Raw genomic sequence first — 18,598 nt, forward strand, 5'->3', positions numbered from 1 at the left:
ATGGCTAGCTGTAGGCTTTTCCTGCAGAGAGAAATGAAGCCACGAGATGTTGCTCAAAGGCATTCCATTACTCCATTGGCAGGGGTGTCTCTTGCCTGCTACACGGCAGCGATATCACCCACGCACGCATGGAACACTCACTTCACTAATTTGCCTGGTCTATAACACTTTGAAGATCCAACTTGTGAATGAAGCTCCATTTGAAAACACATACACAGGGAGCACTGCGTTCCACTTTGAAACTAATTCAATTAAAACTGGCTTTGAGATCCAGATCTGCGCGAAAAGCATCATAGGGATTGCTGTTTTTTGTTGTCACATTAGTTTCTTGAAGTCAGATCTTTCAGTATCTTGCTACTATAAACTTGAATTTCAACTGCTTATCTTACCCTAAGCCCTTATGAAGTGTATTTCAAGGCAATTTGAGTAATCTTGAATGCTTAGTGAAATCAATTATCAAACAGCCAAGCAGTCCCAACCTTAGACGTTTTAGCAGTTAATGTGCTTGGTGCATAAAAATAAGACTCTAATGGATATTTCCGGGACCCTAAAATATTGGCCAAATCTTCTGATTATGAATCAGGAGGCGATGCAGTTTTCATGCATTCCAAGGATCCCTCTTTCAAGAAGCGTTTAGTAAAGCCTTATGAAAAACATGGCACCCATAATTGCTGCTTACTTACTTAAAACATTTAAGCTTCCTAGTGATGACAAGCAGCACCTACTTACCGCTGTGCTAAGCAGTCTCTGCAGCATGACTTGGAAGAGTGTCTATGCTGAGCATTGGCACTTGGCAATGTTTAAATTGGCTTTTTTTTTTTTTTTTTTTAACAATTGTTTCTTTCTCCAGCTAAATTTTTCACGGACCTGAGACAACCAGATGACAAACAGGATGCATTTTCTAGCACAACATCCCCCTTGTCATGCTAAAAAATATGGATGAATATCAATAGATAGCACATCTATGTATATGAACGATGTAGAATATACTTAAGGTGGTAAATGTCCGTGAAAAAGCACGGTAGGAATTAGCTATGAAATACTACATCCACTGTGGTCCTTCCCTGAGCGGGGTCCCGTCCGCTCATTAGGAATCCCCGCCGATCGGAAGCCCGGCTCCACCACGGGGGAAGGGCACCCAAAGCCCAGGGGAGACACGAGGAGCGGGGGATCGGGAGGCCGCGGTGCCCGGAGGCAGCGGCCCGGCGGGACAGTGCCCGGTCAAGGGAAGGGGGCGTGAGGAGAGAGCAGCGGGAGGCCTCGGGGCGGGGAGGGGAGGACAACAGCACCCCGGCCAGCTGCTAAGGCTCCCCGCCCTGCCGGGGTCGGCGGGCCGGGCCGGGCGGGCAGTCAGGCAGTCAGACACGCTGCGCTGCGCTGCCCTCCCCTCGCTGCCTGCCTCCCTCCCTGCCTCCCTCCATCCCTGCCTCCGGCGGCGCGGGCGCGCTGCGGGCCGCAGTCCCCGGCGGGAGGTTGTCATGGTTTCCCGGGTCACATGTGCGCGAGGTTCCCCCGGCGCGGGGGGAGGAGGCGGCGGGGGCGGGGAGGCTTCAGTCACGGACGGGGCTGCCGCCGCCGCGCCAAGTGCGGGGCGAAGCGGAGCGAGACGCTGCGGCCGCCGCCGAGGCTGCCAGCGAGCCGCTGCCCCCCGCCGGTTCGCCCCCCGCCCGCTCCCACCTGCGCCGCCCGCCCCTTCCCCGCTGCCCACGGACGATCCGCCGGGCGCGCCTCATCCCCGGGCTGCGGACCCCCGGCCCCGGCCGCCGCCCGCGGGCTCTCCCCTCTCCTCCTCCTCCTCTCCCCTTCCCCTCTCCCTCCCCCTTCCCAGACAGGCTGCGCCCCCCCGGCCGGCCCCGGCATGAGCATCTCCATCCCGGCGGGGCTGACGGAGCTGCTGCAGGGCTTCACGGTGGAGGTGCTGCGGAGCCAGCCCGGGGACCTGCTGGAGTTCGCCCTCCAGTACTTCGGGCGGCTCAAGGAGGAGGCGGCGGCGGCCAAGGCGGCGGCAGCGGCGGAGAAGGAGGCGAGCGGCCGCAAGGCGGGCACCCCCACGCCCGGCCATGACAGGGGCAGCCAGCCGCCGCGCCGGGCCCCCCCCGACGCCCGCGGGGTCAACTTCGCCGAGGAGCCCATGCAGACCGACTCCGAGAGCGGCGAGGAGGAGGAGAAGTTCCCGGGTAAGGGCCCCTCGCCTCGCCCAGTCCCGGGGGCAAGGAGCGGGAAGGGCGGCCAGGGCGGGGGCGGCTTCCTCAGCTGCCGGGGCTCAGGTGGGCAGCGGCGGCGGGGAAGGGAGTGGGCTGCCGCTTCGGCGGCCTCACGGCTGTGCGAGGGGCGTGGGCCGCCCACAGGCCCCGGCCCCGGGGTCGGGGGTCGGGCGGGGGCGGTTGCGGGGCCGGCGAGCGGCGGGGAGCCGGGAGCGCGAGGAGCGCGCCGGCCTCGGTGACGGGAGTGTGAATGGGAAGCGGCGGCCTCCGCGGCCGCGCCGTGGGCAGCTCCCGCCCCGCTCGCGTTGGCGCCGAACGGCGCAGCCCACGGGGGGTTTCCCGTCTCCCGCTGCAAACTTTAACCTCCCGGGCTTTTCCCTTTCGTTCAGCGGTGCTGGATGCTGGGCACACAGGTAGCGCCGGAGTCTGCAGCTATATTGCTTATAGCCCACAGGCCTGTAATATTCCCAACAGAAGGTCTGTGCATTTCCTTTTTAGAAGAGCAGAAGAGAGCAAATCTGCGTTTTGTAGTTAGTCCCATGGTGTGTCTACCTTTGAAAACACCTCTCATGGGCACATCACTGTGTTTACACACTGAATTAAACGTTTTACGTGGACGTACATATATGTGTTTCTAAAAGCAGAGCGCGACTTAAACCATAATTTCTTCTTGAGGCCCAGGGTGAAATTTTCCACCTGGTGGAAGGGCCTATGGAGCAAGCGTAGCTGTGAGGACAGCAAAGAACGTGTATGCAGTATCTTTGTGTTTGAGGGTAACACCTATCTGCATGCAGCTAACGATACTTGATCTTTGTGTGACTGACAGGCTTTATTTAGAGACTATGTCAGTCCATCAGCTGCTCTGATTTATGGGATGAGTAGTAGCTGTCTCTGAAGGGTGTGTAGCACTTCGTCTTTGTGTGACGAGCAGGATAACTGAAGGGTCAGTCAGTACGGTAGGATGCGGAGAGGTCAGTCAATAAGGTTAGATGGAGAAGAGAAAGCGTCCAAGTATCTTTATCCTTAGCTTATTTTTTTGAAAACAGCTTGAAATTGAAGTATATCTCATCGGATCATTGAAACGTTCATCCCTCCAGGTCATGCTGGAGGTAGATTTACTTAGAAGAGTACAGAAGCCAGCTGTTTGCTAGATGAGTATCAGTGCAGTTTTTAAAATAATGTCTTATGTGCATTTTGTCAGGAAAAGATGTAGATGTTTAAGAACTGGGTAAGTTTCCTAAATGCTTTACGTTACACTGTAAGGCAGTTGCCATTCTTTTAATCTGTTCTTTGCAGGTATACTGTGTGCATTTAATGAGAATTTGAATCTGTCAATCAGGTTCTGCAGATTTATGTGGTAATTTTGAACTCTAATGCTGATTATGTGAGATTAGTAAAAACCTGGAAATTTGCTGTCTTTGAACTGAAATGGTGATAATGGGGAAGAACAGCATTATTATTTTAATTCACCAACACTAGATGTGGTTTTCAAACATGAATTATTATAACACTGAACAGGCTCATGGGTGAATGGAGAACTGGGATGTTGTGTGGAAGGAAGTGCAGAAATGTAGCTTGATTTATTAGCATGTATGTGTGAGATATGTAAAACTTTACAGGGTGTTTTAAGAAGCTTTCTAAGCTTTTCTAATGAATACTTGCAATCAGGATTCTCTCTATAGTCTTTCTGTTGTGATCGTGAAGAAGGAAAGCCGTTATTTTCAATATTCTTGTTAAGATACATGCTAGAATAACTTAGTTCAACTAATTGATTTATGTATTGGCAAAAACTCTTTAAAAATCACATTTTAAGCCTAATGTATTTTGAAAGTTTAATTGTATTATGGCTTGTAATTTCTGTCAGTTCGAATAATTAATAATTAAAAGAAACAAAAAGGGAAATATTTGTGAAACCATGTGGGAGGTGAATAATAAGTAAGTTATAGTAAATGATTACTAATGGTGTGTTTGTGTATGTGTGCATTGTGCATGAGTATGTATTTTAAATTCAAATTTTACATCTGGCCTGAATATGTATTCTTTTAAGGTAACATAATGCATCCGCTCAGCCTTTCATTAATAACTGGAGGCATTAAGGCTTGTATTCAAATCCTTGTTTAATGGATTTAAATACCAATTTAAAAGCATATTTCTTTTGTGCTCTTGCTTTCTGTTTCTAGCAAGTAAGTAACAAGTCTTGAACTTAATTTGGGGGGAAATATTTTTCTTTTCATTTTTTTCTTTTGCATTTATGAATAATCAGACTGCTTCTGTAGAGTCAAATTGTCCTGTTTGTATACTGCTTTCATACAGGAGTGGAAAACAAATTGGAAAAGTTCATAAGCAAATGCGAAATAAAAACCTCTGGGCAGGAGCTCAGACCTGGTGCTGGTATCTTTTCTTTGTTAAAGCAGTACGCTTGAAATGTCAAGCTGACAGTATTCCTTAATTAATTCAAACAGGATGTTGTTGAGGGCTCCATGTAAATGCTATTGTCACCAACCATTTTTCTTTTTCCCTCCAGTACATGTTTCTAAATACCTACAAGCACTGCAGCTGAACTCTTTGTCAATATTAGTTTTGTCCTTGAAATGCATTTTAGAAGGTACATCAGCATTATCCTGTTTCAGAAATGACGAGCTGAGGCATAAGCTGTGTTTAAAAGGAAAAAAAAAAAAAAAAAAGAAAAAACCTATACTCAGGATTAAGAGTCATGTGTGAACCATGCATTAAACTCTGTTCAGGTCCTCTGCCGTGTTCATTACATCAGTTGCAGAAATCGAACAAAGGTAAAAGCAGTTACCTTGTCTGGAGGGAGAACTTTGTCATATTGGTGTCATAGTTCTAACCTGGAGTGAAGGTGACCTCTGAAATGACATTCTGTAGGGTTAGAGCATTTAGATTGTCCTCTTCTGAATACGCTGCTTAATTTGAGAATGATTTGTAGATCTTCCAGTTGTTTATTGTTTTTTTTAATGTATTAAGTTGTCCTGCACAGGTCTATTAGCATTAATCAGTGACCACCACTAATTCCTACTAATACTAATAGCAATTACTAAATTGAATAGAACATTTACATAAAAATGAGCCTCTTTTTATCAAATTCTTCTAACTCTTTGAAGGTTTGAAGTGTGTGTGTATAATGATTAAAATTTGTTATACCATGCATGCAAAATTTGAAAATGCTTAGTTATTTGTTCTTTTACAAATGACTATACTTTTCTTTTTACATTACCACTTACTTGTCCACGTGCAACTTATTTTGATGGGTAATGTAATTCGTAACAGCTGTTTTTAAATATTTGCCGTAGCTAAAAATTCATATTTCATCTAGCCTTAATACGAATTAGTAGAGGTGGTTTTAGAGCTAACATTGCTGTTCTTTAAACTCAAAAATTGCAATGCTGGATGTGCCATTTGGTGTCATGTAGCCTCTGTTTACTTTGTTTTTCTTTAGTTTTTTTCTTTGTTTCCTTTGTTTGTTTTGGTGTTTTTACTCAGATAGTGATGTGTTTTAACAGGAAAATACTGCAGCTGTCCCTCTCCTCCCCCGTGTGCTTATGTTGGTTGCTTTGAGTTCCTTCCTTGAAAACTTGAGCTAGAAAATGCAAGTATATATCTCAGCTTTACCCACCGATTCCACTCAAATGATATGAGGTCGCTGCTTAGGTAAAACATGCATTCTAGCTTGCAATATCAATGTTAAACATGTATCTTTATTTTAGTTCCTTTATTCATTCTGGATTACTTTACATAGATACATACTGTTCATACAAATTTTGAAATTATAGGTATACTGTAGACACCAGAGCATCAGAGAAAACTTTGCACACAACCACATCCATGCCAGGTTTGAGATGATAAATGGTACTTCATCAGTTCTGTTAACCTTACGGTTTTCTTCCTGAAATTAAACACAACCAGAAAGCACTGAACAGTTCATAACCTTCCTGCAGGTCTGTTGTGCGCTGATAATGGATAGATTAGAGCAGTGGAAGGGGTCAATGGGAAGGGGTCAAATATTTATAGGCCGTAGTAGGATATCATTAAATCATGGACCATACAGAAAAAAAAACACGTAAACTTCTTGAAAATGTGTATGTTCAAATTAAAATCTGGGTTATGATAGGCAGTGGCTGAAAGCATTACTGTCATAATATGTGTTAGTCAACTTTAGGAATGAAGTTTTAATAATTTCTGCAGTCACTCGTCTGACATAAAAAGAAATAAAGCATTATTTGTGTGGTTATAAGGACAAGCCTAATCAGACCCAGGCTGGAGCAGCCTTACGGTGGATACAATTTAGAGAAGTTTCCAGTTACAGGCGAGTCCTTTGAGAGCATGTGAGCATGACATTGTTGGTGCACTCCTTGGTATAGTTTTAGGCTGTACCTCCTTGCGCTGTTCCGGGTTGTGCCTGGTGAGAATCGGAGCATGGTGTGTGTAAGAGATCATTTGGGACAGGCACTGGGGATGCAGACAGTTTCTGGAGGGAAAGGAATTTTAGCCACGTGGATGAGTACCTTGCTGGTTCAGTGGGCCTTGGCGGTCAGGGGATGGCCACTGGCCACTCTTATCTAGTAGTATACGCAGTCACAGAAGCACAGAGCTTTCAATTCTTGCTGTAAATCTTCAGAATCCTAGAGCTTTTTGAAGTAATGGTTTCTGGTGTTTTTGACAGGAGCAAACTGAAATATTTTCTTTCTGCCAGCAGTTATTTTAGAAAGCAAACCTGAGCAATTTGGCATTTAGTCTTTTTTTCTTTTTTTTTTTTTTTTAATTCCTTTAATTTGACCCAGGTGTTTTATTCAGGTTGAGAGAATTACAGTCCAAAACCTTAGTCTGACAAAATTATAAGCAACTCAAAATATGAACTTGTAATGGGTAGCATTTAGTAGCCTCTGTAGTAAGGGAGTATCGTTCCCTCTCAGATATGCATATATTTGTGATTGTAGTTGAAAAGCACACTTTTGCTATAACTACTTTTTTTTAAAAAAGTATATTTGTATTAACAATTTATTCGAAATGATAGCAGCCTCCACTGGAAAGTGTGTGTGTATCCCTGCTCAAAATAAAAGCATGCGTGAGTGAAAATGTTTCTGCAGGCTGTTATTTTGTTAAAGTTTCTGTCTGTGCATTTAAGAGAAGCAGGAGAAAATTCCAAAGACTGAAGGACAGAAATGTAGGAGAACTATACCAAACCCGTTTGAGTTTATCTCCAGCTTCTTTTTCTCTAAAGCAACAACTTGAAACTGATTTTGGCTGACCTGCTCAGCTTGGAAAGAGAACAGCATTGATTCGGGAAGTGTAGGAAGACATAAAATTTTGTTGACATCAGTTTGTAATGGTTGCGTTATGAATGATAAGGTATAAACAGTGTCAGTAGTAACATTCGCACACCACTACTCTGTTTCTTGCACGTATCATGTCTGTTTTAAAGAAAAACTGACTTTCTCAAGAATGCTCTAGTTGCTGACTTTGGTTCAGTTTCCCAAAGAAACCTTACATTTTTTGTTCCACGTGTTACTCTTACATGTTTTTTTACCCCCCATAGTGAATAGAATAAAGATATATCTGTGGACACTAAGAAAGTACCTGTTTTCAGAACGTACTCCTGTTGAAGTTATAAAAACCAACATAATGGTTTAGTGTTTGTAACCTGCACAGAGGTGCTTTATGCATCTGTCAGTGAGTTAAGCTTGGTTTAATACATATATGTCTCAGGGTTTATCCCCAATCTGTCGTGCAAAAGTATTGCATTCTGTTCTCTAGTTCCATCCAGTGGGAACCATCAGTCTGAGGGAAATCTACCTTAAACAGTCAAATCTCTGCAGACTCATTGGCCTTAGCTGCTCCTGTAAATCTGGAACATATGGTTTGGAAATCGCACATTTAGGTCACAAGGTACAGATTAGTCAAGGTACAGGCTGCTGTCCCTCGTCTGGTTTTCCAGTATCAAAGATGACCTCTAGATAGGGAAATTTCATTTCTCGGGACAGTGATGAAAGAAACAAGAAGACAAGGTGAAAGGCAGGACATAGAGGCAAAAAAGGAGTCAGTGTGTGGTAAGTAAAATGCAAAGGCAGAAGCAAGAGGATGGAGGAGGGACAGAGCTGAAGTAAGGAGAGGAAGATAAAAGAATAGAGAGCGCATTAAATTCTCACTCCTATTTTCTCTATGCAGATATAACCCTGTTCTCGTCATGTATGCTTCCCAAATTTGTGTCTTGAATTTTCTGTTGAAATTCTGTTTGGCTGATAAACGTATTTCAGAAGAGCATAAATGTGAACTTAAACTAAAATTAGTGGTCAATGCATTGTATGAATGTTAACTTGGTCATTTGATGCTCAGAGATCTTTTACATAGTTTGACGTGATCATCTGTCATATTACCATATCTGGGGACTCTAACACTTGTATTCTAATGAGCTCATATTCTAATGAAAGTTTCAACTTGAGTTTTTAATGGAGAATCGAGAGTGTTCTCAACAATTTCCTATTTCAAAAATAACAATAGTGGTCATCATCAAGAAAGCCAATAGGCCTGTGGGTACAGCTGCAGTCTTCATAGAGAGTTAAGATGGTTTTGTTGCTGGTGGAAAAATGAAACATTGAATAGCACTTAACAAACACTGTGAAACATTCCTTTCCTTAGTGCTTAATAAAAATCACAGTGGCTATTTAACCAACTGTTATTTTAATAGGAATGCCTTAAAGTGATGCTGTAGAAAAAGTATTCCCACTCCAGGTTTGAGCTCTTCTTTTGAGCTTCAAGTGAGTGTCATTATGGAGAAGTTCTGTGCTTTAAAAAAGATGAGTGATTTTTAAAAAGTGAATGAAGGAGGGAGAAGGCTTTGAGAAAAAGAGCCATTTAAAATGGCTCAGTGTTCTCTGCTGCTGGAATAGGTGTTGACGTACATGAATTAGAAGAAAAGAGGTGATCTTACTAGGGATGATACATTTATCGCGTAGACTTTTTTATATTGTAGGTTGTTATATGGATGTGGGTGCATAAAAGATGAAGTCCATGTATGCATGAGTTACTGCGTGCTAGATAAATCTGTTAAAAGAAATATGCACATCTATAAGTAGATATTATTACCATAAACATCAGTTGTGGTTCTGCTTGAAAGCAGTCTTATGAGAATTCTAAAGGAAATATGTACTTTTTTTCCCTCCCTTTTCTTTGAGACATTGGATGATGACACAGATAACTTTAGATAGCTTTATGTAGAGGTTTTATACTGAAAACCCTTATCCTTTCAGGCTAAGCCTTTCACTTACTGGGTAGGAATGATGACCTGTTTACTTCATGGAACTGAACAGGACATTCTTACCGTTAATTTTGATCATGACAAGTAATTAAAAAGTTCATTTTTTATTTAATCTTTATAGAATACGTTTTTGTTCTGTAGATCAGTTTTTAATCATAGTACTAAACAAGATGTTGTTGAAGAGGGTGAAGTTTGGCTTTGAGTTTTCTTTTGTTTTCTCATTATTTGTTACTTTTCTAATTGGTTCGTGTTTTCATGTTTTTCCTTGAAGAAAAGCTTCATGTTTGTTAATTCTATTTTTCATTTAAAAGTTTGAAGAGCTCTATTTGAGTTCGTGTGCATTTGGTGATAAAATAGCAGAAGTACTCACACACACTGCCTAGAGACTGCAAATAGAAGTTATAATACATGAATCCAGATTTAAATCAATACAGTGAGTAACCTAGAAGACATACAGTTTTGGGGCTGCAGCAAAAAGGTGATGTTAATCAAATGTCCAGTGCCTCATTCAGCATTTCAAGTGGTACTATGTCACACAAGAAAGTGTGAGATCCGAAATGAAAGAGGATGTAGACAAGCAAGGGTGTCTGAAGTACATGAGAGTAAATGCAGGTTGGAGGCACAAGGTATCCACAGAGTAAACTGAACAACAGTCACATGGCAGTTTGCCGTCTTTTCCATAAAAGGCATCTTTTTAGCATTGATGCTCAGAAAAGTAATTTATGGACCACAGATAAAATAAGGAAACGATAAGGAATGAAACAATACAAAAAATTAAAAGTTTAATTTAGTCAGCCTTGCTTTATACTATAATGCTCTGCATAATAGAAAGTAGAGTCATAAAAAACATGCTGTAAAAACAGAAAGTGTTTTTCACTTGTATGTTTGCCTCTTAAATTGCTCTGCTTAATGATATTAAGAAAAAAATCATCAGAGCAAGAATTTGAAGCCGAGCGCTTGAGCAGGTAAAAGCTGATAATGAGAATAGCTTCCTTATACATACTGTTCCAGTTGTTTGTCTAAAGTGGTTTTTGTAAAGCTGGGCTAAAAGGGCCAATTAGTAAATATTATGAAGGCTTCCTTAATGGAGGGACTAGAAAATTTCTGTATAAAATAGATTTTGAAAGGAGGAGAAGTAACATGATCTTTCCTGTGCAGAGTTGTTCCAGATGCCATTCTACTTGTATAAAGATCCTTATAACAGTATCAACCTCTCTGAATCCCTGTGATGCAGATGTAAAATGTGTTTTTTATAAATAGCGATAGTCTCTTCATAGTATAACTTTTTAGCAGACATGTCTCTTGTAAAACATACCAGACAGGAAGAAAAGATATCCTTGCCCAACACTGGAAAGAAAACATTCCTTGCAAAGCCTCAGTATAGACTATAAATAAAAGATGTACAGAATCCTCAGTGTTGGGATGGATACAAGCTGGAACCAAGCGTAAACACTCAGGCTTGGGAGCCTGAGAGCACAGGTTTGGTGTGTTTTCCCATTCCGATTTTAATGATAGCTTGCAATGCTAGTGTGAAAAATAAAATCCCAGGCTGTGAGTTATAAGGCATTTGTAACTGTTGCAGGGTATGGAGTAACTTGAACTCAAGCTGTCCATGGCAGCATTGTTGTGGCCTTTTTTGTATGACCCTGCAAATTGTCACTGCACTGATCTGGTACTTCTGATTTGTTTCCTGTTGCTTTCACCACTGAATGTATTCGCTTTTAGATCCTCTCTCTGAAGCTGTAACTCTTCTTTTCATTGATGCTTAAGGAACTCTGTTGTTAGGCCAGTAATTGCCTTTGGTAAAAAGTGCAGACTAATGGTACAAGTCTTTGAAATAGGTGTTGATGAATAAGTTTTTAAATTTCACTGTTTTAAGGTTTTGCGAATGAATGTCTATGAGTATGTTCAAACACTCTTCCTGGATTGACAATGGTTAAGAGCTTTAATGACAAAAACTTTGTCTAATGGAGAGCTGGGATTCTCCTGAGATGTCTTGTTCTCTTTCAAAACAATGTTTGTGATACTCATCCCACTTACAGTCAGAAACAGTTAAGATGTGTACTATAGACGTATATTAAAATTTTCTTAAGACTTTGAACACAATGTTTTCTGCCATTCTAATAAACCCACTTTTTCATCATGAATGAGATTGGAAGAATGTAGGTTCTCAACAGTAGAACTATTAAACATGGCAGGAGGGTTGAAACTAGATTATCTTTAAGGTCCCTTCCAACCCAAACCATTCTATGATTCTATGGTTAGAGGGACAGATTTTTTTTTTTTCCTAGTTATGCCTAGTTTCTATAGAAATTGAAGAGTTAGGATCTGGTACCTTTATAGATCTGCTGTTTCAGGAGTACTGGATCCAGTCATAATTTTATTTTTAGTTCTGTGGGTTTATTTTCCTGTTTTTAATGCGTAGTGTTTTCTCTTTCCAGCCATTTCGTTCAATAACTTTGAGTAACGTTCAGGCATCTTTCTCTAAAAGCCATCTTTTAGCTGATAATTTATCTGTCTCTATTGGTTTTTAATAGGTACTCAAAACATAAAAAACTCTAATCTAGCCTTCACCCCTACATTATTTAAGCATTTTTGAGGTAATTTAAATATAGACTTAACAGCCTTCCTTCCTTCCTGTTGCTTCAACCTACAGGAAATGTTATTTAATGGCTAATGCACATATAAAAAATTGGTCTGAAAGTAGCTAGATGGTTATTTATTCTTAGATACTACTGACTTCAGTTCTTGATAAAAATTTATCTGCAGTATTTATCTGCATGTCTCCCTTGCTAATCTGTCAGTTTTGTCTTTCTGCTGGAATGTAGCTGCTGCTGGCAGTTGAGGTGGGAGTAGATGTAGATTCATTTCCATTATCTACCTTGCAAAAATAATTAATTTGTACTTCTGATTTTGTTTTCTTAGGAACACTGATAAAATGGAGTCACTCTTTCAATTGCACCCTAGTGTACTGTCTATCTGGAATATATTGTCATATGAACATGGCCCGTCTGTAATTATTTAAGATTATGGCCTCGAAAAATTGAAAAAAGAAGAGGGAGAGTGCCATGCATTCTCTAAGTTCATCCTTCAAATCGTTGCATTCAGCACAGATGTAGGCTGTTGGATTTATAAGGGGATTGGGAAGTCTGAGGCTCAGTCAAAGAACAGTTTGAGCTTGTGAGAGAAAGATATGCTTTCCATGCAAACATGTAGATGTTTGTCCTCTTCTCTGACTTTGTTTTTGGGGAGTTTTGGGAGTGTGGCACAGCCTCTAAAGTGAACTTCTGTAAATACTGCTAGAAACATCTAGCTTTTGTGCTACAGCCAAAATTGCATGTTGGTGATCCATTTCCACCAAAGAAGGAGTTTTTCTGGGACGGTTATATGGAGCACAAGAGTTGCAAACTACTCCTTCCATCTCAGCTATCTTTTCTTGCTGAAGGATCTTTCTCATGCACTGGATTAAGGAGAAAGAGAAAAAAAAAAAAAAAAGGAAACAAAGGGTAGTAAGAGACACTAAAAGACAGTAACACCATTTCTATTTTTCACCTTTTGTTGCTGTTAAGAGTGTATCAAGCACTCTGTTTTCCTTCTTTTGCTTTTTATCATATGCAAAATTGAGAAGGTTGCTTGACCTGCTATTTGTACAGAAACTCAATCAGTGTCTAACATCCTTTCCCTCGTTTTGAGATAAAGGCTTATTTGCAGTTCTGCTTGACAATAATGGAAGATAAATCACAGAAACGTGTGCGATCAGGCTTCTCAATCGAAAGGAGGCAGGTTGATATTTACAATTCTAGCATGACACTTGCTCTCTTTATAGCTGTAACACCAGATAATGGAAGACAGTCTGGGAGTGAGTTGAAGTAAGGTGCATGTATAGGCCTTTCAGAAGAAGAGGCAAGTTCTCTTGGATCCCAATCATTGTAGTGATCTTGGTATCCACCTGTACCTCATTGGGTGTGTACTGGAACAATGAATCATAGAATGGTTTGGGTTGGAAGGGAACTTAAAGATGATCTAGTTCCAGCCCCCTTGCTGTGGGAGACAGATTGCTCAAAGCCTCATCCAGCCTGGCCTTGAACACTTCCAGGGATGGGGCAGCTACAACTCCTCTGGGAAACCTGTTCCAATGTTTCACCACCCTCATTGTAAAAAATTTCTTCCTTAGATCTAATCGAAATCTCCCCTCTTTCAGTTTAAAGCCGTTGCCTCTTGTCCTATAACTACACAGCCTTGTAAAAAGTCCCTTTCCAGCTTTCTTGTAGGCCCCCTTTAGATACTGGAAGGCTGCTAGAAGATCTTCCTGGAGCCTTCTCTTCTCCGGGCTGAACAACCCCAATTGTCTCAGCCTGTCTTCACAGGAACATACTTTTTTATGTTAGAAAAGTGTTTTTGCATCTAACCTTGGAAGAATTCTGCCATGATAGTATCTGAATCCTTGACAGAATCAAAACAAAGCATGGAAATGAGCTTCAGAAAGAAATGTCCTTTAATCCCACCAGTTAAGGAGCCTGTTAGCACTTCTGTCTAATAAAGCAGGCTGTTTGTTACCTCTCCTGGCTCAGAGGTGAGAAACCCAGGGTCCCATTTTGGGGAGCTGGTCCGTGGTCCCTCCCCTCGGGCAGGAGCTGCCCAGGTGTGCAGCGGTAGAGGCCCCTGCCAGCAGACTGGGCACTGCCAGGGCATCTTCCTGCTGGGATGGGGAAATTCAGCCGTGGATCAAAATTATATTTGTTCTGCTCACGTGCCTAGAGTTTTCTGTACTTTCTAAGATGTGTTTTACTTCTGAGGAAGGCGTTCTTATTTGTGGCTGTGATAGAAGTCAGTACATTACAATCCAATGTCTCGCCTTCTGCATTTATTACAAGTTCCTCTTCAGTGGAATATTTTATTTCTTTTTTAAAGTTTTGATGTTTTATTTGCTGAGGCTGTTATGCAGTTGCTTGTGAAGAACCAATAAAACTGACTACAGATACAGCACTGAACACATAAACTTGCACATGCCTCTATTGTTTCTTTAAATCATAGTGTAAAAATCATAGTTATTCCGGTGCTCTGGTTGACTGGTATAGATTCGGTTGAGGTAAAATCAAAACAGAACACGTTTTATGGCCTGAAGGAGCCAGTTGGTGAATGACATGGAGTGTGTATCATACCTTTGCAACGTTTTGTTTTATTCAGGAAGCACATCACTAAACGTGCGTTACAGAGTGTAGATAGAGGCAGCACCTGAGTGCCTGGTTCAGAGCCATCTAGTACTGATGATGTCCAGAGCTGGCTTGTACTGATTAGCTGGCTGGCAGGCCAAATGAGGCAGACCAATACTGAATTTGTGTGACCTTCCCTCCATGGTGGACACCAGTTTGGTATCAGCTGCTAATTTTCACAAATTCACAGGAACTTCTTTCCTTTGAGGCTTTCTTCATTGTTAAATTTAATTGAAATTGTTAAGCAAGTTCAGAACTAGTAAGAACAAGCAGATGGATAATGTAGTGGTACAAACTTTTCCATGAATCAATCAATCCAGAAAAGAAATCAGGCAGGAAGCAGTTTTCTTGAAATGAGATAGTTATTACTGACAACAATTAATAGCAACAGAGTATGAAATAACTCTTACTAATTGTGTTTGGTTTTTTTTTTTAAGTAATTGTTATATCATTTCCAAAATGAAATGACTGTCACTTGTTTCCAGTGTTTAAATGGTTTGTGCTGAAACTACTTTAAAATTGACAGGCCAGGTGCTGTGGAAGCACACTTTTTCCGCCTAAATATGAAGACTAGAAACATAATTACTATTATACTTAATGGCAGTTACCCATTACTGTAACTGACACTCAGAAAGTAATAGGAGTCTGGTTATTTCTGAAAGGTATTTTTGTGATTTTTTTGGTTTTTTTTCTTTCATTTGGAAAAGTTGCAAAGGTCAGAATATAAACACATGCGCTGTTTTAAAAATGTAAAGGCAGAGCCAAGAAGATTTACGCATTCATTCCGGATACTCTACTTTATATTTACTTCTGGCTAGGAACTGACATCGTTTAACTTGTGTTCTGCGTTCCAGGACAAAACAGTTTATAGAGCCATAGAACTACCCAGTTTTTTAGGTGAAGAGATGAACTTAGCTTTCGTCTCAATGTTAGATTTTTTTGTGGAGTACATTTAATTAGTAAAGTTTGTTTTATCTACGAGACCAGCCTCATACTTTTTACTGCGCAAATTGTGTATTGGAGATTCAACAGTTGCAGTGTTTTCTAAAGATAACTTCTTGTAGTGTAGTTTGTTTGACATTGATTTCTGTGTTTATAATAGAGAGTGAGGAATCGAATGCATATAGCTGATTGTACTTTAGGGAGTGGAAAGAAGGTTGAAGTTTCATCGTCTGTAACTGGAAAGTCACACAAATTCCCGTTAAACTGTGAGATGAAACTCACCACTGGATGTAAAACTGTCACTTTTTTTCTCTTTGTATCAAAAGGAAGTTTAATCATAGTTTCCAGTTTTAAAAATTTATTTTTGGTGATCAGTAGTTTTGATTTCTAAAATAATATGTATTATTATTATTATTATTTGACTGCTGTTTTCTGTCAGTCAAATCCTACATGTTTTATGCAAGTGGTTTGTTTTCTAAGTAACCTCTTGTTTTAATAGCAAAAAGGAGAATTTGCCTCTGGAGCTGTGAAACAAATGAGAGATACACATTAATGAGAATTATTGGCGTGTCTGTAAAATTAGGTGGTGTTCACCTGTAATACTTCTGGAAATTTTAAGGTCATAATACAGAAGCACCTATAAGACCTACGATACTGTATGCTTTAGAAAATATATGTCTGTTTTTATAGACTAGCCTGATAAAGGTTTTATGGTCTGTCAAGTTAGTGATAAACACATTTTTAAATGAGCGTATGTGGTGTAGTACAGTAACTGAGGGCAACTTTTCCCATATCCTACCAGTCATAAGAGATACTTAAAACTGTGCAAAAAAAAAAAAATGTATTTAAATACTCTGTGGATCTGGATGAAATCCACAAGACAAAGGAGTTTGGGCTGAAGGCTAAGGTTTGGTCTTTTCTAATCTCATCCCTTGATAGTCATCCTTAAAGAAAGAAGAATGATCCAGCAATTAAAAATAGGGCTCTGAGAGTTAAGACAAATGGGGTTAAATCTCTGTGTGTGTCACAGACTTGCTGTGTGCCTTTGAGTAGTTTGCACTGTACGCCTGAGCACACGCTGTAACTTGGTAAAATGGAATACCTGCCATCGCTGTCTTTCAAGGACCTTGTAGCAATACGTGCATGAAGGGTTGTGAGGGGCTCATGTAGTGTTGTTTGCCTGCTGTACTTTAAAAAAACCTCTAGTGTCTAAGAGTTCAAGGTCCAGCTGATGCTAGAATTTAAGACTTTTTTGTCTGGTGCATCGCTTTTTCTGGTCAAACGTAGAAAATAATGGATTTGTCTTTCACTGAAATGTGCAGGAATACCTGAATAATCAGCAAAGCTCTTGTAAATAGAGGGAACCTATATGGCCTGTTTAGGCTACAAAGATTGCCTCTAAAAGGAGTTCCAAAATGGAAAGTTTTAGTGAATTTTGCCATTGTCTTACATAGATCTGGGCCAGCTTGCCATCGGTCAGATTTTACCACAGAAGAGTGCTGGTAAAGTTGATAATAACGAATTATTGTGCCCTAGTGAAAAGAAGAGTGTATTCCCAAATGGACATGAACTCATTCAGGGGAGAGTGGGGGGAGAGCCACAGGGCAGTGTTCGGATGGAAACTCTTTATGAGCCTGAGTGAGTAGGAGGAAGCAGGAAAAGGCAATGCTCTTTGCCCAGCCAGCAGCTGCCACAAAAGGGATCAGCCATTGCGGGGAATGGAACATGCTGGAGGTAGCCTTCAGTAGCTGCATCCCCAACAGCCAGTCCTTCTCAACTGGAGCAGCTCACCCCAAGCACAGCCTCACAGGAAGTGAATGCAGAACTGTCTTGTCTGTGCACCGACGAGATTGCATTGCTTGGTGTTCCTAATGCATGCTGTCGTTTACCAAATTGTTTATACAAAAGATGCTTTGTGGTTATTAATATGGACTCCTGCCATATAACCATTATGGAATCCTACATTAAACAATATGCTCTTCTGGTCACACTTAACATGAAGGTCACGTGTAGACCCAGCCTATAAAGAGTGAATAAATTTATCTTGTGTCAATATTTTTAAAAACAAAAAGTTGCCCTTGTTTGCAATTGAAAAAAATAATAAAAAAAAATCTACTAATAGGATAAAAAGTAGGATTCAATTATTTTTTTCTTGTCCAAAATAATTTCAAAAAGAAAGAGTAGCAGTAATACTCTTTGTGTCCACTGTTAGTACCCTAATGTGAATACTGGGAACATAAGAAGTATTGTTTGTCCTAAGTTTCTGAAGTTGAGTATCCTTTAATTTCAGAAACCTTCTGAAGCAGTCTAGAGTTTTAGAAAAAAAAAGTTGAGAAAGCAAGGAAAAAATGTCAGAAATTTACAAGTGTTTTACAGAAATGGATTTTATTTTTTTTCTACTGGAGGTATAATGTAAAAAATGCATGTTCCAGTAAGTTGAAAAAGAAACTTGTCTGTCTTCTTTGCAGACATTCCAATATCCAGACCACTAGGTCAGAGTCAGGCATCTTATCTGCTTTTTTTTTGCATGCTTGCTTGCACATTGACTTGGCTTCAAGAGAAGAGCTTTCAGTGCTTGCCCTTGGAATGTGCCATGGCCTGGAGAATAGGGCGTTCTTTTCGGAGGTGTGGGTTGCTGTTCTGACATGTAACAAGTCAAGAAAACTCATCCTTTAGTTTTTGATTTCCCTTTTCTGACGCAGAGTCTTGACTTTTACTGTTTACCTGCTCTAAAAGAAGTATAATTTCTTGAAAGGCAGTGGAGGTTAGGGGAGGACACCAGACACAGAGTAAAGAGTTTCTGCCATGTCCCCAAAGCAGAGAGTCAGAGCAAGACTCCAGCTCTCCAGCTGCGACTGCAGATCTGCCTTTATTCTGTCTCTCTATACTTCCGTGTTCAATACCTAAATCTCAAATTATCTGCCCTGTTAGGTAACAGTAAATTACATGAAAAAGTGTCAGACTTT

At 40.8% G+C, this 18,598-nt stretch overlaps 1 protein-coding gene across 5 annotated transcripts in view; it reads left to right on the forward strand.

Annotated features, from left to right (window-relative positions):
• Positions 1-1,858: 1,858 nt before the first annotated feature.
• PRKAR2B (protein kinase cAMP-dependent type II regulatory subunit beta) overlaps positions 1,859-18,598 on the forward strand; it is a 93,252-nt gene continuing 76,512 nt past the window's right edge. For 2 of the 5 annotated variants that reach the window (XM_086610004.1, XM_086610005.1), the window contains exon 1: positions 1,859-2,177. In XM_086610004.1, the coding sequence (XP_086466130.1) occupies positions 1,859-2,177 (319 nt within the window). Of the gene's footprint in view, positions 2,268-18,598 lie in introns of all 5 variants that reach the window. The other 3 variants (XM_086610006.1, XM_086610002.1, XM_086610003.1) reach the window with 3 other exon arrangements.

Source organism: Tauraco erythrolophus, chromosome 4 (genome assembly GCF_009769465.1).
Source record: "Tauraco erythrolophus isolate bTauEry1 chromosome 4, bTauEry1.pri, whole genome shotgun sequence".
In the NCBI taxonomy this organism is placed as follows: Eukaryota; Metazoa; Chordata; class Aves; order Musophagiformes; family Musophagidae; genus Tauraco; species Tauraco erythrolophus.